Here is a 24,229-nt window from a genome sequence, read left to right as displayed (position 1 = left end):
GCCCAGCCCACAAAGACCAGTGTCCCTCAGCCTAACGCGAGTGCCCGCCCTGCCCGCAGGGTCCCCATGGGATATGGTTCCTCAGCTGTGGAACCTGTGCCCCAACGTGTCCCCAGAATTCCCAGCCTGCCCCCTTCCAGGGCGTGCTAATTCTAGCATCTCACAGCTCACGTTCGAAATAGCATCTTTCATTCTGGAGTGTCTGTGCCCATTCCAGAAATGACAGCAGCCTCCTCCTGCAGGCACAAGTGTGAGACCCGGGTTCTCTTTTCCTGGTTAACCTGGGGTCCAGAGAGAGGGATGGGGCGGGGGGGAGCTTGCTTCCAGGCTCGAATTCGCTGACCGGGAATCGAGCACCTTGGACCGCGGTATCCTCTCTGCTCCGCTGGAAGCCTCCGTTTCACAGTGTAGGAAATGGGCGCTCGGAGACGTGGAGGGCCCTTGTCCAAGCTCACGAGGCCGGCAAACCCAGGCCTCTTTCCTCAGGCCCACAGGCAGCCTGGGACTGTTTTTACTGCCCTTCGAGAGAAACCGAGTGGATTCACAGATTCTTTCTGATCAGGGTAGGCCCTTCCCCGCTCTCCAGCTTCCCCCTCGGGTGGCCTGGGGCTTCTGTCCCTGCAGGCTTTTTTTTAGCAGCCCTAGAGAAAGGACTTGTGTCCAGGTCCAGGCAGCTCCTGCAAAGAGTTCACAACCGCCAACAACCCGTGAGCGATCGGGGGAGGGCCACGGCACGGAACGAGAGTGGGCCAAGAGAGAGCTGGCGTTCCTGCCGCCAGCCACGGGGCTCCTTCGTGCTCGTCTGAATCAGAACACAGAGCCTCGGGCGCTGGGCCTCGAGGCCCCAGGCTTTGGAAGTGAGCTGGCTGATGCTGTGTGGGGGGTCGCGCTGGGTCTGCTCTGCCTGCCCCTGGGAAGCGTGGCTATGGGCTCCGCCCGCACTCACACGTGTGATTCCCCCCCGGGGCCAGGCTCCACCCGCACTCACGCGTGTGATTCCCCCCCCGGGGCCAGGCTCCGCCCGCACTCACGCGTGTGTTCCCCCCCCCCCCCCGGGCCAGGCTCCGCCCGCACTCACGCGTGTGTTCCCCCCCCCCCCTGGGCCAGGCTCCGCCCGCACTCACGCGTGTGTTCCCCCCCCCCCCCCGGGCCAGGCTCCACCTGCACTCACGCGTGTGTCTCCTCCCCGGGCCAGGCTCCACCTGCACTCACGCGTGTGATTCCCCCCCGGGGCCAGGCTCCGCCCGCACTCACGCGTGTGTTCCCCCCCGGGGCCAGGCTCCGCCCGCACTCACGCGTGTGTCTCCTCCCCGGGCCAGGCTCCACCCGCACTCACGCGTGTGATTCCCCCCCCGGGGCCAGGCTCCGCCCGCACTCACGCGTGTGTTCCCCCCCCCCCGGGCCAGGCTCCACCTGCACTCACGCGTGTGATTCCCCCCCGGGGCCAGGCTCCGCCCGCACTCACGCGTGTGATTCCCCCCCGGGGCCAGGCTCCACCCGCACTCACGCGTGTGATTCCCCCCCGGGGCCAGGCTCCGCCCGCACTCACGCGTGTGATTCCCCCCCGGGGCCAGGCTCCGCCCGCACTCACGCGTGTGATTCCCCCCCGGGGCCAGGCTCCGCCCGCACTCACGCGTGTGATTCCCCCCCGGGGCCAGGCTCCGCCCGCACTCACGCGTGTGATTCCCCCCCGGGGCCAGGCTCCGCCCGCACTCACGCGTGTGTCTCCTCCCCGGGCCAGGCTCCACCCGCACTCACGCGTGTGTTCCCCCCCCCCGGCAGGTCCTCGCCGCCAAAGTGCTGAACCTCGTGCTGCCCAACCTGTCCCTGGGGCCCATCGACTCCAGCGTGCTGTCCCGGAACAAGGTGGAGGTGAGAGGCTTCTGAAAACCGGGGGGGGGGGGGGGGGGGGGCAGCCTGGGGCGGGCGGGAGAGCGAAAGCCAGGGCCCGTGAGAAAGCCGAGTTTCGGCTCCAGGCAACTTGCCACACTTGGGCTGAGGCCCCGCGCTGTGACGGGGAGAGGAAGATGCGCCAGCAGCCTCTGTGTGTGTGTGTGCGTGTGTGCGTGTGCGTGTGTGTGTGTGTGTGTGTGTAATTTTCCAACATCCTCTGGCTTCAGGGCTGGGCAGATGACAAGGGGCGGGAGTGGTGTTTGAGCCGCGCCCTCAACATGCAAAGGCGCTGACCAGATGAAGGTAGTGTGTGCGTATCAGGCAGATCCTTTTTGGTTGCAAGTGACAGAAACCTAAGCAAAGTGGTATAAGCAAAAAGAATGGTGAGTTTCTTGGTGAGTGTAATGAAAGGTTTTGGGCATGGCTGGATCCAGGAGCACAAAACTCTTTCTCAGGACCCATGTCTTCTGATTTTGGCTTCATTCCCAGCCTTTCCGCAAGGAGAGGCAAAGATGGCCACCAGCAGTTTTACCTGAGCAAACCCAGTGGAGAGAGAGACCCTCTTCCCAGCAAAAGTCTCAGGGCTGATTCTTATTAGATGATGTCATTTCTCAGGCTGGGGTTATTTGGTCTACTACGAAACCTGGAAAAGGGAGTGTAGCAGTTTGATATGGTTATGAATTTCAAAAATAGATATTGGATTTTGTTTGTAATCTAGTCTGTACCTGGGCCTGACTGAGTTATGATTAGGGCTTTAATTGGGCCACGTCATTAGGGCATTGAGTCCCCGCCCCTTGGTGGCTGGGGATTCACAGATAAAAACCATGGCAAAGGACAGAGTTGGGAGTTTTCTGATGTTGGAATTTGATGCTGAAGTCTTAAGATGGAGCCCTGGGAATTAAGCTCCCAGAGGAAAGAGAAGCAAGCCCCAGGAAGAGAGGAACCCTAAGCCCAGAGAGAAGCAAGACCCGGGAAGAGAGGAACCCAGGAAGCCTGAACCCTCGCAGCCATCAGCAGCCATCTTGCCCCAATACGTGAAAATAGACTTTGGTGAGGGAAGTAACTTATGCTTTATGGCCTGGCATCTGTAAGCGCCTACCCCAAGTAAACACCCTTTACAAAAAGCAACCGATTTCTGGTGTTTTGCACCAGCACCCCTTTGGCTGACTCATACAGGGAGGTATCAAGAACCCACTCCTCAAGCGGTAGCAGAGGAAGGAAGAATGGAACCGGCCAGTAAACATCACGTGCCCCTGCGAGGAAGAGGGCGCCGAGTGCAGGAAGCAGCCCTGGGAAGGAGAGGGCCTGAAGGAAGTACAGCCCTTTCGGAGAACAGCAAAAGTTGGGTTTGGCCAGGGTGTTGCGGGCAGCAGGCAACTGGCAGGTGATCTTCCGGGAGGTAAATTGAGGTCAGATCATAAAGTTCCTTGGAAGCCCATTTCCCAAGAGTACGTCCTAGCCCCCAGGGAGCTGCTCTGCCTTCGACAAAAGCAAAACAACGGAAAGGAGCTCAGAAGAGGAAGGGGCTCAGAAGACGGGATGCTGTGCCATCAGCTGGGACCAGCCACCACAGTCAGCAGGGATAGAAGGTCACGGGCAAGGTCAACCGCGTGCCTGAAGTGCTGGGCTGGAGCAGGATCCAACACCCCAGAGATGGCGGCTGGTCGATGAAAACGCAGCTCAGCAGCCCAATCCACTTCCCACTCAGGACCCGGGAGCTCTGTACAAGCCGGCCCTTGGCTCGCCGCCCCCGAGGCTGGGCCGGGCCTGGGCTGGCGCCCCTTCGGCCTCCAGTGCAGGAGGTGTTCTATTAACAGCCCATACTATAGAGGAGGAGCTGAGGCCTGTGCGGCGAGGGGCCCGCTGGGGTCGCCCCTCGGTGGAGCCAGCCCAAGGGCACAGACGGGCTAGGTCCCCAGCCGCCACCTTGGGGCTAAGAGCCTCTGGCGGGCTTGCTAGGTGACAGAGAGCAGCACCAGGCACCGGAATCTACCTCAATTATTGTCGGATGAAGCAAATCCGTTGGCCACTCTTCTGCCTCAATTTCCCCTTTCGCCCTAGGAGTCGGAAGCCACTACATCACTAGCTCCGCGTGAGCCCTGGGAAGTGCAGCGGCGTGCCCCGGCATCCCTCTGGTTTCCGTGGGATTTCAGCGGTCAGCCGCTCGCTTCACTATCGGAGCTGAGGGTAGCACGTTGTGACGGCATGACTAGCACTGCTGGCTGACACACGTGATTCTGGCTGGAAGGGTAGTCTACGGAGGTTGACGTTACCTGAGCGACAGCTGGAGGATGACCTGGGGACCGTAATGTGACGACTTTGGTGGTAGATGAGGAGTGCGGTTAATAGAACAAGTACAAGAAGGGTCCTCTGTTACAAGGTGTTAAGAATATGGTGCTGGGAAACGGACTTTGGCCCAGTGGTTAGGGCGTCTGTCTACCATATGGGAGGTCCGCGGTTCAAACCCCGGGCCTCCTTGACCCGTGTGGAGCTGGCCATGCGCAGTGCTGCTGCACGCAAGGAGTGCCCTGCCACCCAAGGGTGTCCCCCGCGTAGGGGAGCCCCACGCGCAAGGAGTGCGCCCGTGAGGAAAAGCCGCCCAGCGTGAAAAGAAAGAGCAGCCTGCCCAGGAATGGCGCCGCCCACACTTCCCGTGCCGCTGACGACAACAGAAGCGGACAAAGAAACAAGACGCAGCAAATAGACACAGAGAACAGACAACCAGGGGAGGGGGGGAAATTAAAATAAATAAATAAATCTTTAAAAAAAAAAAAAAAGAATATGGTGCTATATGGGGAAAGTACAACTAACGTAACTCACAGACTACAGTCAACAGTAATATTGTAATATTTTTGTAGTAAAGGCAAACAAGGTACTCTAGCAATGCTAAAGGTCAAAAAAAAATGGGATTTAGCTTTATGAGATGTGAATACGATCAAACTTTTTTTTTCTCCATTAGCCAGGAGGCCTCTGTCATGCCATTTAACTAATCTGTGCTCATTTATTCATCTTCTGGAACACTGGGGCAGCAGGTGAACTTGCTCTTGGCGTTCAATAAGGCAGGTGCTCCTAGACAGGATTTTTGGAAGTGATGGGTCCATAATTTGTTGAGATGCCTTTTGTCTGTTTTGATTTTTGAAGTAGAAATAAAGTGTTAAAAAAGTGCCCATCCTGGCCCCCCATGTCTTCTAGCAAGCGCGCCTCAGTGGGCACCACCCTCAGCAGGGCAGGGAGGGGGCTTGCTAGGACAGCGCTCAAAACCTCCCACGCCTACTGCAGGCAGGTGAGAGACATGCAGGAGTGGTGGGGCTTGCGGGCCAGGGAGGCTTGCGCTCCGCCCCAGGCAGCGCGTTCAGTTGAAACATTAAAGTTCATTTCATGTAAAACGCCCACAGCGCCTCCCAAACCCACGTCTTAGGGCCAGGTTTGACCCACGGAGCCGGCGTGCTGCACCTGGTCTTTCCAAAAGGATATTGGGATGAAGAAAAAGAAGGAAGTTTTCAATTCCAAAAGGCAGCTTTGTGCACTGAAAAAGGTACGACTTCAGAAGACCGAAGGCAAACAGGTTGTTACATTACACCCTGACTTGAATGATCCCGACATCCACCCCATTTCACAGCAGCAGCAACTGAGGCTCACGGAAGTGAAATAACTGGTCCAAGGCTGCACAGTTAGCGAGAGGCAGAACTGGGACTTGAGTCGAGTTTGGTTCAAAAGCCCGTGCTCTGGCGTCCCCTCGCTGTTCACCCGTGACCCGTGGGCGCCCTTCCCTCCTCCTTTAACAGTCGTGGTCCCTGCAGCCTGTGGGGGAGGGGCGGGCGTTGTTCTCCGCAGGATTGCGTATCGTGGGGACGCAGTGCGGACAGGGCCCCTCCACCTGCCAGCCTCCTCGATAACGGCGCGTGCTTGGTGGCGCGATCTCTAGTAAAACCAATTATCTTGGCAGCAGCTGTGCTAGGACAATAAGGGGCCTTTATGAAAAAGGAAGGAAGGAAGGAAGGGAGGAGTGGCGGGAAACCGCCCCTCGAGAGTCTTGAGAACATCCAGGTACAAATCCAAGAGGTCTGAGCAAAGAGGAAGGGAAAAAAGATCCTAAGAGGCCTCCAAGCCCTCATTGTTTTGGAGTATCCAATCTCAGAGCGTGTCTCTCACTTTGGACACGGTGGAAAATTCCAGGAGGCCTGACCCTCCGCCCGGCCCCGCCTGCTTCCCGCTGCTGCGCCCTCACCTGACGGGCGTCCGGCAGGTCAGGTGACGGCAGGACCCTGAGAGAGGCCGAGACAGTTCCCTGCTGGCATCGGCTGGGGCGGGAGCGGCCTGCGTGGCCGGGAGGACCAGCCCTGGCCCGCCCGGCTCCCTGGGAGCATCCTTCCCGGCTTAGAAACAGCGCCGCGGGGGGGGCCTGCGTTCGGCGGCGGCACCCCCATCGAGCATCGGGTGTCTCGAGGCACGTCTTCAGCCGAGATCGCTCCCGTGGAGCCCTGCAGCTCGAAAAGCCCCCAAAAAGGAAAGGCCGTTTGCCCACCGAGCTTCCTGAGCAGGGCGCGAGGGGCAGGCGGCTGGGGCAGCGGGCAGCCCGCAGGGAGCGCGGCTCTGGGCAGCGGGGGCTCAGGTGCTGGGCCGTCGAACGCGGGGTGCGTGTTTGGGGTCCCCAGGGCTGCCAGCACGAGGACCCCCTGCACGGGCGTCGCTTCACAGCTGCCAATCCCCAGGGCCTGCGTGGGACAGAAAGAGCCTTAGCCTGTCTCAGTGTGACCCTGTGCCTGGTGCGAGCGTGCTCTTCTGTGCCAGACCCCGTAGCCCTCTGGCTCCCCATAGCCGTGGGAAGTTGCTCTTCTGGCCAGCGTTTTTGCCGTCTCCAAAGCTTGAGCCCAGAGAGGGCAAGTTACTGACGCAAGGACACACAGCTCCTCAGTAAGGATCCTAGGCCACATCCCTCAGCTTCCAGCCAAGGGCTCTTGGCAGTAAATCCCTTGGGATAATGAAGTTGCTCCTCCGACTTTTTCCCCCTTTATTAGTATTTGTCTGCATATATGGGCTGCCAAAATATTTACATATTAATCATCCCACCCCCAACCCTGGGCTTTTGGGGATGTGACACGTCCCTCGCCCCTGAGAAAGGCCTCGAGTGATTCTAAACGGCTCTCCTGACCAGGGCGCTGGGGAGGGGTTGCCAGAGGTGTCCTTTTAGTCCGTGCCGTGCGGCGGGGGCCCTCTAGGTCCCCCACCCGGGCCCGGCCTCCGCGCCCTGTGGACGGCAGCCGGCGGAGGCGCGGTTCCCAGCACACCGCGTACATCCGCTGCTCACAGAGGGAGGCAATTTGTCTTCTAGAACCAACTCTGTTCTCTATAAATACCCTGGGACGGCCTCCAAGCGCCTCCCGGCTAGTTTATATTCACGGCGGGGAGGCCATATGGCCATCAACGCTCCTGGGCTGCTAACTGGGCTTGCGCGAGCTCTGTGGCGGGGTGCCGCGCCCTTACCCCCTCCTGCATGGCTTCAGGGCGTGTTCCCTGTCCCCTGCCCGCCCCCCACCCGCCGCCTGGGGCAGCCGAGCGTCCTGCCTCCAGCCGTACTGGCCCAGAAGGCCCCCGCCGGGCAGCTGAAAGCCTGGCCACATTTAGGCCTTTGGCTAATGGCAAGCACGGCTAAAGATAGACGTCAGCCACCCACCGGGTGCCCGGGACACAGCTGCCGGCCGCCCCTCCGAGAACGGGTGATTAGCTCTCCAGCAAGCCTGGTCCGATTTTATTTCGCAACTCTCGTCATTCACAGAGGGCTTGAGGCAGCCACCATTTACCAGGGCCTAAAAAAAGACATGTCTTGGCCTGTCCAGCTCCGTACGGGGGTGGCGAAGAGGTCTGCGAGTCCCCACCTCCTCTGGCTGTTTTCCGCTCACGGCCTGCCCCCTTCCCACTGCTGCCTTTGGATAGAAGCAGCCAGAGAAGCCGTCACCACGGTGGCAAAGCCAGGCGCTCTGCAGAGAGGCTGTCAGCAGAGCCCGAGCTGGCAGCAAGAAACAAGGCAAAGGAGGCCAAGCCCAGCTCAGCTTCTGGCCCAAGTGCCTCGCGGGGCCGGGGCCTTGTCCGTCGAGGGGAAAAGGAGATGCTCAGCGGGGCTCCCACCGGGGAAAGCTGCAGCGATCTGGGGAGCTAAGGATGGACCCCCACTTGCAGCTGAGGTTCGAGAGGTAACCAACTTGCCAAGTCGTAGTGCAAAGGTGGTGTCGGACACAAACCACAGACCGGGGACGCTGGCCCCAGGTTCTTTCTGTCCCAAGCCTGCCCAAGGGAGGGTTTCGCGACCCCTAGCAGAGAGCTGTGTCATCGAAGCAGTGACGGATTCGGCACTCCTCAACCACGCTCCACGTGACTGGAAAAAAGCAAACAAAAAAGAAACCCCTCTATAACAGGAATTAAATGTTTAAGGAGAAAAAAAAAAATACAGGTGTGGGGGGAGCATTCACAGCTAAGGTGTGATGAGGTTCAGTGGGTCAGAGGGCAAGAAGCCTGACAAAAAGCAGGGATTTAGGATGTGGTGGTTTGGAGCTATAGGTACCCCAGAAAATCATGTTCTCAAAGCGCGTCGGTTCCTGTGGGTGTGGAACTATTGTAAGTAGGGCCTTTGGATGAGGTGACTTCAGCTAAGGCATGGCCCAGGGTGGGTCATAATCCTCTTACAGGCGTCCTTTATAAATGGGATGAATATGGAGAGAGAGAGAGAGGCAAGAAGCGAGAGGCAAGAAGCTGAAAGCAACAAACCCCGAAAGAGAAGGGGGAGCCCAGCGGTGCCGCCCCGCGCCTTGCCGTGTGACAGAGGAGCCCAGGGTCGCTGGCTGCTGGTCTTTGGGAAGGAAGTGTCTCCTATTGAACCTCGGTTTGGACATTTTTCTCGGCCTTGAAACTGTAAGCTTGTAAGCTAACAAATTCCCAGTGCATTTCCTGAATCTGCTTTGAGCAGCTTAGCCAACTACAACATAGGGGCAAAGGAGAGACCAAACTCGGCCACCAGCTTTTGCCTCCACTTTTAATTGTGAATGCTCCAATCTACAGAGAAGCTGCAAGGGTAGCGCAACAGACAGCATATGCCCTACCCTAGAGTCGCCGATCTTTTTAGCTGTGCCTATAGATGAAAATGTCGATAGCGGAAGCTCTTCCTGGCTGAATGGTTTGAAAGGAAGCTCCAGGCACCATGACCTTCAATTCCAGAATCCTTCGGCAGGAGTCACCCAGGAGTGGGGACACAGGGCAGGGCCACTCTCCTTCCAGCCGCCACACCGTATCCCACTGAAGGACCAAGCGCGTCAGTCCAATCGTAGTCCTCCATTGAGTCCGTATTGCAGTTTCCCCGGTTGTCGCCAACTTTTGATCTCAAGACTGCTGACTGGGGTTCTCCGACCCCCCAGGACGTGCGTGGTCCTTGTGGACCCTGGGGTGGCTCCTCGTTCGTCTCACCAGCTCCTCCGTTCCTGGACCTGGGAGAGGAGGGCGGGCAGCTGCCTAGTCCTTGCCGCCGGGGCCCCTGGGAGCCAGTTCTGTGTCCAGCACGACGCTCCAGGACCCTCCTCTCCAAAGGCCCGTGGGGGGTCACTTTTGGCATCATTGCCAGCTGTGAGAACACCTCAGACCCCAGAGCACGCCCGCAGCGCCTCCTTCCGTGTGTGCAAACCGACGGTGCCCGCGTGCACGGAGCCGTGCGGTGCCCGGGCCCGGCCCAGCTCGTTGCTCAGAAAGGCAGGCGCGAGCCGGAAGCCGCTCGCACACCCACGCGGAGCAGCGCCTCCAAATGCCAGCGCATCCGATTCCTTCTCTTTCCACCCAGAATGGAACTGCAGGGCTGGACGGGGGAGATGCTCGAGCAACGGCCTTACTTCTGAACGGGCCTTGACTGGCCCAGGACTCTCAGCCACCGAGGCTGGGGACCTGCCCCGGCCGGCAGAGGGGACGGTGAGGTCCCAGCCGCGAACCTGAGGCCCCCTTGGCGGCCGGGTCCGGCTCCAGCGGCCACGCACAGGCGCCACCCGGGCTGCGCTGGGACTGACGGCCCCCGCGAGGCCCCCACCTCCGCCTGTCGGCCCGCAGGCGGCGCCGCAAGTAAACGAGCGTTCGTCCCGCCCCACCTCCCGCCAGGCCCGGAGCGGGGGGGCTGGGGACAGCGCCGGGGGGCTGGGGACAGCGCCGGGTGCCCTGTCACCCCGGCCTTCCCGGAGTCACCATGCAGAGGGGCACGAAGGCGGATCAACAGCTGTGCGAGCAAAAAGGACCGAGTCTGAAGCCAGCGTCCGCCCTTGACCTCGGGAAGGACGCCTGGTGTCACCCATCCTCAGACGTCAACGAGATCCGCAAACCCAACCAGCGCACCCCCGGCGCGGCCTCGGGGGGAGGCGCCCTCGGCGCTGGGAGACGCAGGCCTAAGGGGGCGTCGGCAGAGGCACAGGCACCAGCAAGGGGAGCGTCCCAGGAGGAAATGTCTGAACTTGGTCTTGAGGGGAGAACTGGTGTTGGGGCAGCAGACAAGAGGAAGGGGTAGGCACGGGACCTCCTGGGGCGGCCCGTCTGCAGGTACAGGAAAGGAACACACAAAGGCGTGGCCGCCAGGGAGCCTGCGAGCAGGAGGGGAAGCCTTCCTGGAGGAGGAGGCAGCTGAGCTGAGCATCAGCTCAGGCGAGTGAAATTCCACAGGCAGCCAAGGGGGGTCGTGAAGGCTGAGCAGGGCAGGCCGGGCAGGGACCTGCTGTTTTGGAAAGTCGCCCTGGCCTCACCGTGGAGGGGGTTCGAGGGCTGAGAGCCAGTTGAGGGCCGGTGGCCAGGGCCTGGGAGAGAGCCGGCCATGCCCAGGAGGAGAGAGAGAGAATCGCTGCCCCCAGCCCATCGTGGCCGCCCTCCAGGTCCAGCACACCCAGTGTTCAGGCCGCTTCCCACAGTACATTCTCATCTGCATTTAGAACATTCCGGAAGGCCCGCCGGTCATGGGCACTCAGCCTGATGAGCTGCAGAGGAGAGCCGAGGCCGGCGAGCTCCGAAGAGCTGACCTTCGGGGCTTATCCGCTGTCAGGCCCCATAATTTTTTGCTGAAGGAAGTAGCGAGGCATCTTTTCCTCCAAGGCCACGCTGGGGGCTGTCGCCCAGGTTACGAGCAGGCCCTCGGCCAGCTCAGCCGGCAGGGCTGGCGCCGGCGTTTGCAGCTGGCCTCCCAGGCCCAGGCGTGTCTCTTCTGGGCTGGGGTAGAGACGGGTTCGTGCATTCATTCAACAAACGCAGCAAAGACGGGCCCCACGGAGCCCCGCGGGCACAGACAACCCCGAACGCGCGCCCGCTGGCAAACCAGGTGACGGCCGGGAGGGACAAGGGCCCTGGGCACGGACAGCCAAGGGGGCACTGCTTCTGGCCTGCAGGGTGAGGCCTGAGCTGAGCCCCGTGGGAAGAGTAAGTGGACCAAGAGCGAGGGGCTGGGCAGGCCACCTGAGGGCGCAAGAGCCGCCCGGGAGAGGAGAGGATTTTCTCTCCTCCATTCTGCCATGAGCCCCGGCTCCTGCCGTTCCGAAGGTGGGAGGTGAAGACCCGCCAGTTTGTTTGTAGAGTTCCACGGGTTTCTAGATTGCACAGAGATCGCGGAGGGAGAGCCGTGGTGCATCTCCAGGATGCTAGCAGGGGCCTGAATTTTCTACGATGAGAAAATGGGTGGATTACAGAGGCATCTAAACAATGGAGGCTGGAAAGCCGAGGTGGGAGGTGGGAGGTGGGGCTTGCGCAGGAGAAGGCGCGAAAGTGGATGGAAGGGGGGCGGGCAGGCCTGGCACCTGGAAGCTAAGAGGACACTGGGGAGGGTCCGCTGGGGGCTGTGTTTTCCTGTGACAGGCGGCCCCTGGGAAGGAGCATTCCTGTGGGGGCTAAGCAGGACCCCCTCTCCTTTGGAAGGCCGTGAAGGGTGACACCCTCTGGGACCTGCCAAGTCACGTCATCTGCCTGGCACAAATATGGACAGTCCTCACGAGGGACCCCATTCTCTTCTGGGTGGTGGTCCCCTGCTGCCTCCACCACTCCTGGCTGTCTAGGACCACAGGCTGGCCTTGACTTTGTCTTCCTCAGGTAGCAGAGCACGGTGGGAGGCTATGAGAGCAGCAGTGGAGCCAGACTGCCTGGGTTCCTATCCCAGCTCTGGCCCTTGCTTGCTCTGTGACCTCGGTTGAATCGCCTAACCTCTCTGGGCCTCAGTTTCCTCATGTGTAAAATGGTAATAACAGCAAGAGTCCCTACACTGCGTCTGTGAGGACGGAAACGAGCCGATCCAAGCAAAGCAGGCGGCACAGGGCCTGGAACAGAGCTCGGGGCTCAGTGCGTTTTAATAGTATTCTAATTAAAAGTGGAATATTGCATCTCATCAAGGAACAGACTGGGGGAAAAAAATAGGTCAAGAGATTCAACTGCTGGATTTCACTTCCACCAAGAGTTTAAGAAAACTCCCAGCTGCAGACTGCAGCTGTATTTAATGCGCTTTAGTGCAAAGTTTCTTCCCACAGAGACACACCATGTAGGAAATTCCACACTCCAGTTGGCACTTCACAGGCTGTCAAGTTCACCCTTGCTGAGGCCGCAGAGCCCCAGGGAAAAGGTGAAGACACCAGCAGAGAGCTAGAAACGACAGGGAGGCCGGGAGAAGTCGCAGCTGGTCACAGCTGAAACACTCGGCGTTGCAGAGGGGACGGGGCTTTGCCAGAGGACACGCGGCGCTTCCACCACGCACCACTGGGAGGCGCCCTGGGGCCAAACACCCGGCTCGGCCGCGCCGGCAACAGTCTCACCTCGTCTCACCCGCCTCCTTAGGGGCACCGACACCATCGCCCCCACTTCGCCGATCAGCAAACCCAGTCTAGGAGCCTTGACCAGATCACACCAGCTGGGCATGTCGGGGTGGGCGTCCCCAGACTTTCTAAAAGAAAAGAGATGACAAGTCTCCGCCATGGAGGCACATCCACAAACGTCAAGACAGCCAGAGCGCAGACGCGGTCACTCGGCCCCAGCCCCCACCCCCCACAGCTTGGGGGCCCTGCTCTGACTTAAGTGTCCCCCAGCAGACAGTGTCCCTCATTGCTTCACGTGCCTTCATTACTTCACTCAGCGGGCGGGGCGGTGTTGGCCCGAATAAGACCAGAAGTGGGGGTGGAGGGTGGGAGGAAGCGAGAGCAAGAACTAGTGCCAAAGACATAATCTTTATTATTATTAAACTTTTAATTTTGACATATTGTAGACTGACATGCGGTTGAAAGAATAATGCAGGGAGATCCTGTATACTCTTCACCCAGTTCCCCTACCCCACCCCCAGGGAACACCTTGCAAAAATACATACCATATCACAACCAGGTAGAGACACCGGTGCTGTCAAGGCACAGAACCATCCCACCACCAGGGGACCCCACCTGCTGCCCCTTTACAGCCACCCCCACCACCCCACCCCCTGCCGTCCTGAGCCCTGGCTACCTCTAACCGCTCCTCCGTTTCTATACTCCTCTGTCATTTCAAGAACGTTCTATAAAAGGAATCCCATGGCGTGTGACCTATGGGGCTGGCCTTTCTGCCTCTTGATTTTTCAAGGGCTTGTTTTGCTAAATAGAGCTCCGGGCCTGGCTCCCTCGGGAGGGAGGCCTGCCCACGTGGCTGCAGGCTGCATTCTTGGGACTCTGCCCACGAAGAGGACTTTGCCCGGATTTAGAGCTTATGTTCTCAGAAACAAAGGCCACTGTGGGGAAGGCTCGGGCCCTCGGAGCCTCGGTTTCCCCGGTTGGCAGGGTAGATGGCAGGCCGCTGGCCAGGCTCCTCCGCCCCTGCCCCTTCACCTAGCCGCGGCTGCAGTGCTGTAGGAGCCTGCCTTTTCCCCCAGACATCTGGAACCTCGGCCCAAGGCAGGCCATTGTGTGCACAGGGCCCACTTCATCACGAGGTGGAAGTGACACTGAGGTCAGGAAGCCACAGGGGCTGTCGGGCACTTAAGCTGGAGCGCAGGTCCCAGAGGGCCCCCCGCGCGTGGAGGGCCGGGGTCAGCCGGGCAGAGGGCACTGGGAAGGCGGCGCACCCCGAGGCGGCGGGGCGGTCTAGCCCGCACTGTGCTCCCAGCGGTCCCCGGGCACGGCTCGGGGCAAGCCCCCCTGAGGAGACAGGCCCCGCACTGGGCGTGAGCAGGACCCGTCAGCCACGGGCCGTGGGGCTGCTGGGACCGGGCCGGAACGCCGGACAGAGCCGGCCTCTCTCGACAGTGGGCTTGGAAGCCCCCAGGCCGCCCAGCCCTTCCCACGTGCTGCCCGTATCCACGTGCTTCCACCAACCGGAGCCAGCGGAAGCGGAAGCGGAAGCCGGGAGAGGTGTGCAGGCCCTCGATGTGGGGGCAGCCCCGCTGCTCACTTCCCATTGGCTAGAACCTGGTCACGTGACCACACCTAGCTGCAAGGGAGGCTGGGAAATGTAGTCTTCATTCCAGGGCCACACGTACCCAAGTGAAAACTGAGGGTGTATTGCGGCCGAGGGGAACTGGGCAGGTCATCAACCCTCTCTGTGGCTTTGTTTCCTCATCTGTAAAACAAAGGTGGTAACGGCCGTTTCTCACAGCGTGCTTTTGCAGGCGACTCACTTAATGGAAAGCACTGAGAGCCAAGGAAGGAGGAAGAGCACAGAGATGTTAGCTGCGTTTATCTTTGTTGTTAAATGAGGTTCTATAATATTTACCAAAAATAATTGAAAACAGGGACTCAAGGAGATACTTGGCTGCCAAGGATCATGGCAGCATCATCCACCACAGGAGAAAGCAACTCCACACCCATCATCAGAGAAATGGGTCAGCAAAACACAAACGCACCGTGGAGAATATTATTCAGCTGCAAAAAGGGGAAAAGGTCTGGTACACGTGACTGCAAGGATGAAGCTTGAGGACCTCATGTTGAGTGACAGAAGCCAGACACAAAAGGACCCATGTATGACCTCACTGATGTGACATAATTAGAACATGCAAATTCACAGGGGCAGGAAATAGACCAGAGGATACAGGGGCTGGGATGGAGGGAGGGTTGGGGCACTACTGCTTAATGGGTGCAGCGTTTCCGTTTGGGGTGCTGAAGAAGCTTTGGTGATGGGCGGTGGGGAGAATAGCACCTACCTCACCAAATCATGTGCTTGAAAGTAGTTAAAATAGGAAATGTTACGTTGTACATGTGTACCACAATACAATATTTTTTTTTTAAAGGCAAAATAGCCTAACCATTTCCACAATGTAAAATAATCTATAGCCAGGAGAGGTGTTACCCTAACTCTTACCAAAATAGCAAAATGTGAGCCTGTTACTTAAAGCCCCGGCACCCACCGAGTGGGGACTGGGGTGTGTCCCATAAAGTGCGGAAGAGGTTACTTCTTTGATTAGTCAGTGTCAGGGCTCAGTGGACCCCCAGTCCAGTGCTCTTTCATGGGCACCCCAGCTTCTCCTTGCGGAGCCTGAACGAGCCCCCCTGCAACCTCAGTCCACAGGCAGGCTCTGGGCACCGCCGAGCAGATGGCCGAGCCTGGAAGCCAGGCCGCCAGCTGCAGGAAGTGGCCGTGCCCTCTCGTGTGGCTGTCCACACATGGCCTGCTCTGCAGGGGTCGGTCTTCAGCCTGGGAAGGGATCCAGCAACGGGAGCCCAGGAGGTGAGCCCAGGACAGCTTGTGTCGTCTTGGCTTGGGCCCAGAACCCTGGAATACCGGAGGGGGAGGGCACCGGAGGGGGGCTGCAGCTGCCGCCCCTGGAGAAGTCAGAGTGCGATGGCCGCACGTTGCCCGCGGCTCCCGTCCTCGCCAGCCCAGCACCACGTGGCACTTCTCTGGCCAGCCTCAGACCCACCGGCTGCCCTGGCCAAGACGGGGACCCCGGGGCTTTGCGGCCTCACCGCTGCCCACTTGGGCCTGAGGGATTTCTAAAAACGCCTCACCCAGACTCTGTGGGGCCAAAGGCCCTTCTCAGGCATCCTCTCGGGGCAGTGGTGACCACCACGGCCAGAAGCCCAAAGCCAGGAACCAGAGTTGAGCCAGGGGGAGGAGGACGGGTGCCAGCCTCGCCCCCGGGGGCTGAGCCTCCTTCAGAGCCACTAGCTGAGGGACAGCTGGGGATGGACAGCGGCGCTGGGGACCGAGGCAGCCCCCACACGGCCAGGGGGGCCGGCGCCCTGCCAGAGGGACACACAGCTTCTCCAGCCCGAGACCCCGAGCCCGGAGCTGCCCTTCAGTTTGGCTCCTTGCGAAGCCCTTCGGTCACCGTCCTGCCCAAGACATTTGGGGGCTCCTCGCACGGGTCCCACACTTCCCGGGATGGCCCCCCACTAGTTGGGCAGGTCACTGTGTGCCCCTCCCCCACGTCACCCTGACCAACCAGAGGAAACAGACTCCGCAGGGGGCTGACACCCCACCACCAACACAGCTTCCCAGCTGCCCTCGAGCCAGAGGAAGTGGACAGGGTGATGCTGTTTACGTGCCAAAGCCCCAGTTACCACTTGCCCTTCTCTCCGGGCATGCGGATGTATGTGAAACCCAGTGAACAAAGCCTGGAGGGACAGGCGCCCAAAGGGGGCAAATCCAGTTTGTCGACAGGGCTGGGGTATTGAAAAGCATGGCGGGACTACTTGGAACCTCTGTCTCATCTTCTCCCCTGGCTCTCAGGTGTTGGGGAGAGAAGAGAAACTGGGGGAAGGTTGAAATCTTTTACCCTACTGAGTTTTGAGCTTCCTGTTGGGGGTGACGGCCCGGCACTGCCCTGCAGCCAGGGCCTCCAGCTGGTGTCAGGTGCTGGCTCTTTGGAGTTTTGGGGATGAGCTCAGCATCTTGTCCCCAATATGGAAAATCTGGTGCTAACTTGGCTCCTTCCCCGTCCTGACACCCCTCCCCCAGGCCTGCGACTCTCCACCTCCGTGGGGGCGTGGTCCCCTTGCCCTGCAGTCCACCCTCAGGGAACCCCCGCATCCCGACCCCATGCCCCCAGGCAGGCCGTCCCCTTCCCTCGGCCTCCTTGCCCAGGTCTGGTGCCTGGCAGCGCCCCTGGGCCGGGGCCTTCTCTCCTGCTTTCATTTCACCTTGCTGGGGGGTCCATCCTCCCCTCCCCCAAGAGGGGAGCACAGGATAGAGGGCTCCCTGCCCGACAGCTGGTCCTGCTCCCTGGTGCTCTTTCACGGCAAGGGGGCCGTGCCGAAGGGCACGCTGTGTCCCCTGAGGAAGGGACAGGCGGGTGCGGCCAGAGGGACTCGCGCTTTAGCTGTGGCCTTTGTGCAGATAAAACTTAATTAGAAGAGGGTGGCTGATGGGGAAATAGACCCCATGTGAGCTCTGGACGGCAGTGAGCTGGAATACGTCAAAAATGCTCTTTCATCGTTCGCAGCCGGTGTTTCACGTCAGCGCAGGGCGGTGTGGTGGGACGCTGCGCAGGCATCCCGTGGTCATGCCCACTGTTTGGTAAACTCACAACTTCTTTAATAAAAAATATATGTGTGTGTGAAAAAAATGACTCAAGATGTAGCTGGTAACACTGCCTTTAAAAAAAAGAATAGAATCACTTCATGAGATTTGGTTTTTTGAACCATGTAAATAAATATAGTCCCTCTTACAAAAATAAATGAGATTTGAGATGAAGTAAAATACAAATGTTAAAAAAAAAAAAAACTTAATTAAAAGATAGAAATGGAAGCTAGAAAGATGTGGTAAGTGGGGCAAAATGTTCCAAGTTGGTGCTCGGCTTCTCCGGAGAGGGGGGGCGTCCTCTGGGTGCGTTTTGGACGGTTTTTGCAATTGTCCTGCCCGTTTAAAATTATTTCAAAATAAAATTTAAAAAAAAATAATAACAATTCGAAAGGCAAGCCAAGAGGCCCTGGGTGCTACGGGGCCCTGCGCGGGCGCAGCGTGTGGACTCGGCGCTCCCCGGGCCAGGATGGACGCCGAGGCCACGGGGAGCGGTCCCGCCTCGCGTGGCCACCACACCCCCCCGCTGACAGAGCCCCTGTCCCCGCAGGTGGACATCTACAACGCGGACCCGCTCATCTGCCGCGCCGGCCTCAAGGTGTGCTTCGGCATCCAGCTGCTCAACGCCGTGTCGCGGGTGGAGCGGGCGCTGCCCCGGCTGACGCTGCCCGTCCTGCTGCTGCAGGGCTCGGCCGACCGCCTGTGCGACAGCAGGGGGGCCTACCTGCTCATGGAGGCGGCCAAGAGCCAGGACAAGACCCTCAAGGTGAGCGCCCCGCCCACGCACCTGCCCCGCCCCCAGGGACCGCCCCCCAGGTGGCCCCGGGGAAAGAGCGAGCGGGCCCCCGAGGTGTCTGATTCATGCTGGGGGCACCAGCCGATGGACGAGCTGGACAGGAAGGAGAGGGTGATCGGAGGGTTTTATGGTTGGGGGCTTCAAAAGAGCCCACAGCAGGGCCTTGAGTAAAGAAATCTCCAGGTGGTGGGAGAGGAGCCCCGGCCGCCCTGCTCCTGGCACTCTGTGCCCAGCGGCCCTGCGCCAGCTGGCCTGGGCGCACGCCGTGTCCTCCGGGCTCGAGGGGCTGGGGGCGCCGAGCGGCACCCGGACCTGCAGGGGCGTCTTGGCGAGACACAGGGCTTCAGGAAGAAGCCCTGGGCTTGCTCAAGTGGCACGGGGGGCGCAGGGGCCCCAGGGGACTAGCCAGGGAGCCCCCCCCGGAGGACGCGCCATCTCGGGAGACGGAAAGCGCTCGCTTTGTCTGACTGAACCAGGGAGGACTCCCGCACGGTGCGGGAGCGGTGGGCGACTCTTCTCTGAGCACAGGCCACGCCATGTTCCACCCTTCAAACTGGCCTCTGTGGTTGACGAGTCAGGGTGCCATTTGCATCCATGGCCCCGTGATGGGCGCACAGGCGGGGCCCTGGGTCCGAGGCCATTGATTTAACCAGGTTATAAAAAGAGCAGGTGGCTCGCTTACAATCCCACACCTCTTCCGGGATGGGCGGGATTCGAACTCAGATCTAACTCCAACCTTAGTGCCCTTTCCCACCCACGCTGCCCGGCAGACACGCACATCCCGCTAAGTTGCTGAGTGCTTCCCTCCTGTCTTTCCTGAGTTGCAGACTCTGACCCACACCAACTACCAGGTACAGATTCAGGGCTGGCTGGAAAGAAGAGAAAAAATAGATAAATAAGGCAGGAAAAAGAGAAGCCAACTCCCGTTAACGCTGGAGAGCATAAAAACACAAGAGGCCGCTTTGCGCTTTGCAGGAAAGCGTCTCATCCTGTCCTGGCAGGGAACCCTGTTGTCCCTACAGAAGGATCCCACTGAGATCATTCATTCATTTACTCCCTCAGCCATCCATTCATTGATTTTTTAATTCAACAAATCTTTATTGGCATGGACTTCGTGCCCTGCCCCTGACCGAGATAGGCCAAATCCCTAGCCTCCTGTGGACCCTGTAACCTGGTGGAAAACGAGCAGGCAGACAGACACATGATCAGGAAACCAGGGAGCGTGATCCGTGCCCTGAAGGAAGTTTAGCAGAGTGCTCCAAAAGCAGCGGAGGAAGGATAAAGCTCACTCTAGGTTGGACAGGCCAGTCTGAGGTCTGACAGTGGAAAAAGCCAGTGAAAACCTTCCGGAGGAGGGAGGAGCAGGTGCGGTTGGAAGGCTCCTGGTTTCTGCAAGCATCCAGAAGGATGCCCGTGAGGTGGGAGTGAACCGGCAGGGGCAAAGTGTGCCATAAGTTTAGGGACAAGGCACGGGAGCTCCACCGCGCTGGCCTTGGTCACCAGAAGTTGGGATTTTGCTCTTAGTATGATGGATGAGAAGCCACCAGATGGTTTTGAGCCAGGCAGTGACAGGATGTGATTTCAGTTTTAAGGCAGCCAGCAGGAGACGGGTGAAAGCAGGAGGGCCGGGGGGAGGGTGGCGCCAAGGGGAGACGGTGCGTGGCTTAGGGCGGTGGCAGCGAGGCAGAGGGGAGAGCTGGCAGGACTGGACGCGAGGGAGTGAGATAAAGGGGCGTACGCGAGAAAGGCCGGCTGCCAGGTTGGGGCTTGTGCAGAGTGTGTGGCGCTCTGGGGTGGGTAACCCTGGGGGAGAAGCAGCTTGGGAGAACCACTGAGTTCCACGTGGAGATTCCTCTTAGAGACGTCCGTACGTCCGTTACAGTTGTGGAGACGCCTCTTAGGGGTTCAGGCGGGGTGTCGATGAGGCGGTTGGATCCCCGCATTAGATGGAATCGTGAAGGGAGGCCTGGCTGGAGATGGAAATCCCCAAGCCGTCAGCTCAGGAATGGTTTTTGAAGCCACGGGACCGTGGAGGAGATCCTCGGGGCAGAGAAGGAAAGAGGGCCAAGCGCAGCCCCGGGGCCCCCCAACGTGCAGGGGCGTGGAGCGGCAGAACCAGCCCCGCTGAGGACCGCGAGCGGGGCGGGAGGCGTCGAGAGCCGGGCACGGCGGGAGGAGGCTGCTTCTGCAATGGAAGATAATGGCAGGCGGCTCAGCGGTCTTGGGGGGTGACGAGAAGTCGGATCACGCCGAGGGCCTAAAGGCACCCACAGGGTGTGGCAGCCTGAAGGTCATGCGTGACCTTGACAGGAACGGCGTCCTTGGGTTGGGGAGAGCGAAGGCCGGGCTGGGGTGAATTGGGGACGCGACGGAAGGCAAGGGAGCGAGGCCCGCGAATGCACATGTCCCCTGGAGGAGGTGGGCTGAGCCGGAGGCCAGTGGGTGGGTCTCTCCATCTGGAGCTGGAGGGTCTAGAGCCCGTGGGGCCCCGTTTCAAGTTCCGTGAACCACCACAGGATCCAAGGGAGCCCGGGCCGTAGGGGGGGAAGCCACCAGCAGGTGCTCGGGGGGCAGGCAGAGTCCCGCAGACAGAGGACTCCGTAGACACCCACCCCCGCCCCGGCGCCCCCCCCCCCCCCCCCGGCAGCTTCCTGCTGCCCCCGACGGCCTGCGTTTCTTCTGATTGCAGATTTACGAAGGTGCCTACCACGTTCTCCACAAAGAGCTGCCCGAAGTCACCAACTCCGTCTTCCAGGAGATAAACACGTGGGTGTCTCAGAGGATAGCTCCGGCAGGAGCCAGGTCCCCGCCCTGAACCCACCTGCCGGCTGCCGGTTCCTGGCCTGGGGGAAGCAGCAGAGGAAGGGCAGAAGGTGTGGCTTGCAAAAAATACACGGATACATATCTCAAATTGAGGAATCCCTAGCACAATTTCCTAAAAAAAAAAAAAAAATAGACATTCATGGCAAGCACTGGGCCATGAGCCATTGGGCTGCCTCAAGAGGTAGACACTTTATGCAAAAAGGAAGAAGGATCACCGGCCATTTTTAAGAGGGGGAATATGCTGAGACATCTGAGGGAAAAAAAAGAAAAATGCAAAGCCTCTGCCCCGCCTCTACTGGCTCCCACGGAGGCTCCCAGGAACTCCCGGGGTTCTTCGGGGTACCAGACGCAATAATTAGAGGAGTCTCCCCTTCTGACACGATAGCTCCTTGCCCACCCCCCCACCCCCGCCCCTCCGACCATGCCGGAGGCCCTTTCTCTGGGTGAAGAGGAGGCTGGTGGGTCCCCCTGTGGGTGGGGACGTGGCTTAGCCGGAAGGAGAAAGCGGCAGGAAACCCACTTCTTGCCCGCCCTCTGCCTTCCCTCCCCCTGATGAGGGCGTGGAGAGGGGAGCCCTCCCCTGAGCAGAGGCTGCCTGACACTAGGAGAGGAAAACCTGTACTGAAGAGGAAATGTTTAATATATATTATATATTCTACAGCATAGACTATTGAGGGCAGGGGGAGCTGGGGGGAACGTGAGGTGGGGGGGCTCCGGGCCCGCATCGCCCGCCCAGCTCAGCAGCCCTGGAGCCCACGCCGGGCTCTGGGCTTTGAGGGGGTCCCGGCCTCCTTGGCGGCTGGCCTCTGGGTGGACGGCGAGGACCCCGTGGGCTCAGGTTAAGTTGCACAAGCCCCCCAACCCAAGCCGGGGGTGGCCTGGCTGGAGGCTTCTGGCTGAGGAGGGGTGCAGACTGGGGAGCCCCTGCCCAGCCCTGACCCGGGCAGCCGGGCCCGCCCTGCCCGTGGAGCCCAGAGCCAGGAGTGCGCGGGGGCGCCACGCCGAGGGCTGGGGCTGAGCAGAGACGAGACCCCCCTCCTGGAGTCCCCACCCACGCGGCCCACGGAGGCGGGGGCGGCCCTCCCCGGCCCCAGCGCAGCCCCGCCTGCTGCTCTCAGGTGCCAGCCTCACCCCTGCCCTGCCTCCGCCCACTTTTAGGGCCAGCAATAAACGGGGCTGGCTCTCCAGGGGGACGTCCTCTTACCTCACGAGGCTAGTTAGTGGCCACGAGGCCGGGGGGGTAGCCGAGCCCCCTGCCAGGCACCCCTTTGGATTTTAGACCAGTGCATCCACTGACACCCCACGCAGAGCGAAACCCGAGGGCCCCAGAGCTGCCCCTCCCCAAGCCCCCAAGGCCAGGAGTGGGGGGCTGGACTGAAAATTCCCACCTCCGCCCCCAGCAGCTGCCTGTCACCCAAGGCTGACTCTGGGTCCCCGGGGAGGGGAGGCGCTCGTCCATCCCCTACTCCCCCAGCTGGCCCAAGAGAGCCGGGCACCCTGGACGGGCCTGGAGCCCCCCACTGAAGGAGGCTGAGCCCCGGGGGCGGGGGCGTGGGGTTGGTGACCCCCTGCATTCTGCCCCAGAAAGAGGCTGGGCACTGCCCCCCCGCCCCCCCAGTTCCCCAGGAGCGGGCAAGGTGATCACTTAGGGTGCTAACTGAACCCAGATCCCCACCCAGAGCAGTCTCCACCTACTTTTTTGGCTCCTCTTGGGAGGAGAAAAAGGTAAAATAAAATAAAATAGTTTAAAAAAAATTTTTTTAAGGCGGGAGGAAAGATCAGCCCCCGCCAGCCGCAAGAACGCTTCTGCGTCTCTGCAAAGGTGCAGCAGGAGCTCCACCCGCAGGCCCAGCTCCCAGGGCCTGGCGCTGTGACATCACAGGCCCTGGGCCCCGCCGCCCGCCCAGCAGGGAGCCGCTGCTGCTGGGGCCCTCGGGTGCTGGAGGTGGCTTTTGCTCTTGTAGATAGCTCCGTGCCGACATGCCCGAGCCCGGTCAGGACGCGGGTTTCGGGGCTCCTAGGTCACACACAACTTGCCCCCGAAGGGGAGGGGCTGGTGCAGGCCAGGGAGGGGACACGGGAGAAGGACACAGCTAATGGGGCAATTTCGTGGAGCCTGGTGTGAAGGAGCCCCCCTGCGCGTCAGCCCTAGAGCCCAGCTATTCACACAAAGTGGCTCCCGTGCCTGCCGCTGGCGGCGCGCCCACCCCCGGCCCCCTGGGGACCCTGCTTCCCCCCTCCGTGGGCCGCCTCCTCTGCAGGGAGCGGGGAGGGGGAGCGGCAGCCGGCAGTCCTGCCACCCAGCAGCGAGCACCCCACCTCCCTCCCAGCCTCCCAATAGCACTGGGACCCACCTCGAGAACACTAAAGGGTGCCCCGGGCACCCCTGGCCCCGCCAGGCTCCCCGTCTCCAGGCCTGCGTGGCTCTCACGCTCCCCACTCGCTCGCTCTCACCGATTGCTAACAAAACCTCCGCAGAGCACGGCTATGTTTCCAGGCAGCTTACCTGCCGGGCATTGCCCTGCTGTCAGCCACACCCCTGCGTGTACCTGCTGGCGGGGAGCGTGGTATCCGTCTAGCGCTCTTCAAGGGACCCATGTACACTCCAGCTAGTCCTAATAAACCGGTGTTTTCTGAATGTGGTCTGCCTGCTTACTGGACGCTAGTGTTCCCTGCAGAGGAGACGGCAGGTGCTTTTGCAGACAGGACGGAGAGCCCGGGCTCTCCCCACGCCAGTCACTGGACACGCACTCAAGAGGATCTCCCGGGGTCCGGGCCGCTGAGTGTGAGCCTCATTTTCTCTCTCGCCTGTTTTGGGGACTGGAGTTCCCTCCTGCCTCCACTTTCCTGTCTGCACCCGCGGCCTTGGCTGCCCCAGCTCCGTGGCTGCTTACCCGCGGTCCTGGGGCCTGTTTCACACCCCCTCCCGGGCCTGCCCCAGCTCAGCACCTGGAGCCCCATCGTCCCTCCTGCTTGGCCCAAGAACCTGCGACGCCCTCCCTGGCCCGTCTCCCGCCCACAGCCGTCCGTGCGCAGAGCCCGGCAGTTCCACCTGCGGAATGTACCAGAGACGGGTCGTTTCGCTCTGGCCCCACGGCTGTGGCCACCGTCTCACGCTTGGATAACAGCAGCGGCTTCCTCCACGGGCCCGTCTCCTCCCTTGCACCCCTGCACTCGGTTTCCACTCCGTAGCCAGAGCACGCTGTTAAAATCGGAGTCAGATTATGCCTCTTCTCTGTTCAAAAGCCTCCGTGG

General features: G+C 60.5%; 1 protein-coding gene across 7 annotated transcripts in view; it reads left to right on the top strand.

Annotated features, from left to right (window-relative positions):
- Positions 1 to 23,612, top strand: part of MGLL (monoglyceride lipase) — a 131,317-nt gene extending 107,705 nt beyond the window's left edge. For 5 of the 7 annotated variants that reach the window (XM_023589578.3, XM_071212249.1, XM_004461169.5 and 2 more), the window contains 3 exons: positions 1,783 to 1,872; positions 17,906 to 18,121; positions 20,841 to 23,612. In XM_023589578.3, coding sequence (XP_023445346.1) covers positions 1,783 to 1,872; positions 17,906 to 18,121; positions 20,841 to 20,966 — 432 coding nt within the window. In that variant the 3' untranslated portion in view covers positions 20,967 to 23,612. The remainder of the gene's footprint in view (positions 1 to 1,782; positions 1,873 to 17,905; positions 18,122 to 20,840) is intronic. The other 2 variants (XM_071212250.1, XM_058288132.2) reach the window with 1 other exon arrangement.
- The last annotated feature ends 617 nt before the right edge of the window (positions 23,613 to 24,229 follow it).

Source organism: Dasypus novemcinctus, chromosome 26 (assembly GCF_030445035.2).
Source record: "Dasypus novemcinctus isolate mDasNov1 chromosome 26, mDasNov1.1.hap2, whole genome shotgun sequence".
In the NCBI taxonomy this organism is placed as follows: domain Eukaryota; kingdom Metazoa; phylum Chordata; class Mammalia; order Cingulata; family Dasypodidae; genus Dasypus; species Dasypus novemcinctus.
Note: the sequence above shows the minus strand (reverse complement) of the source record. Positions and strands in the feature narration are given on the sequence as shown.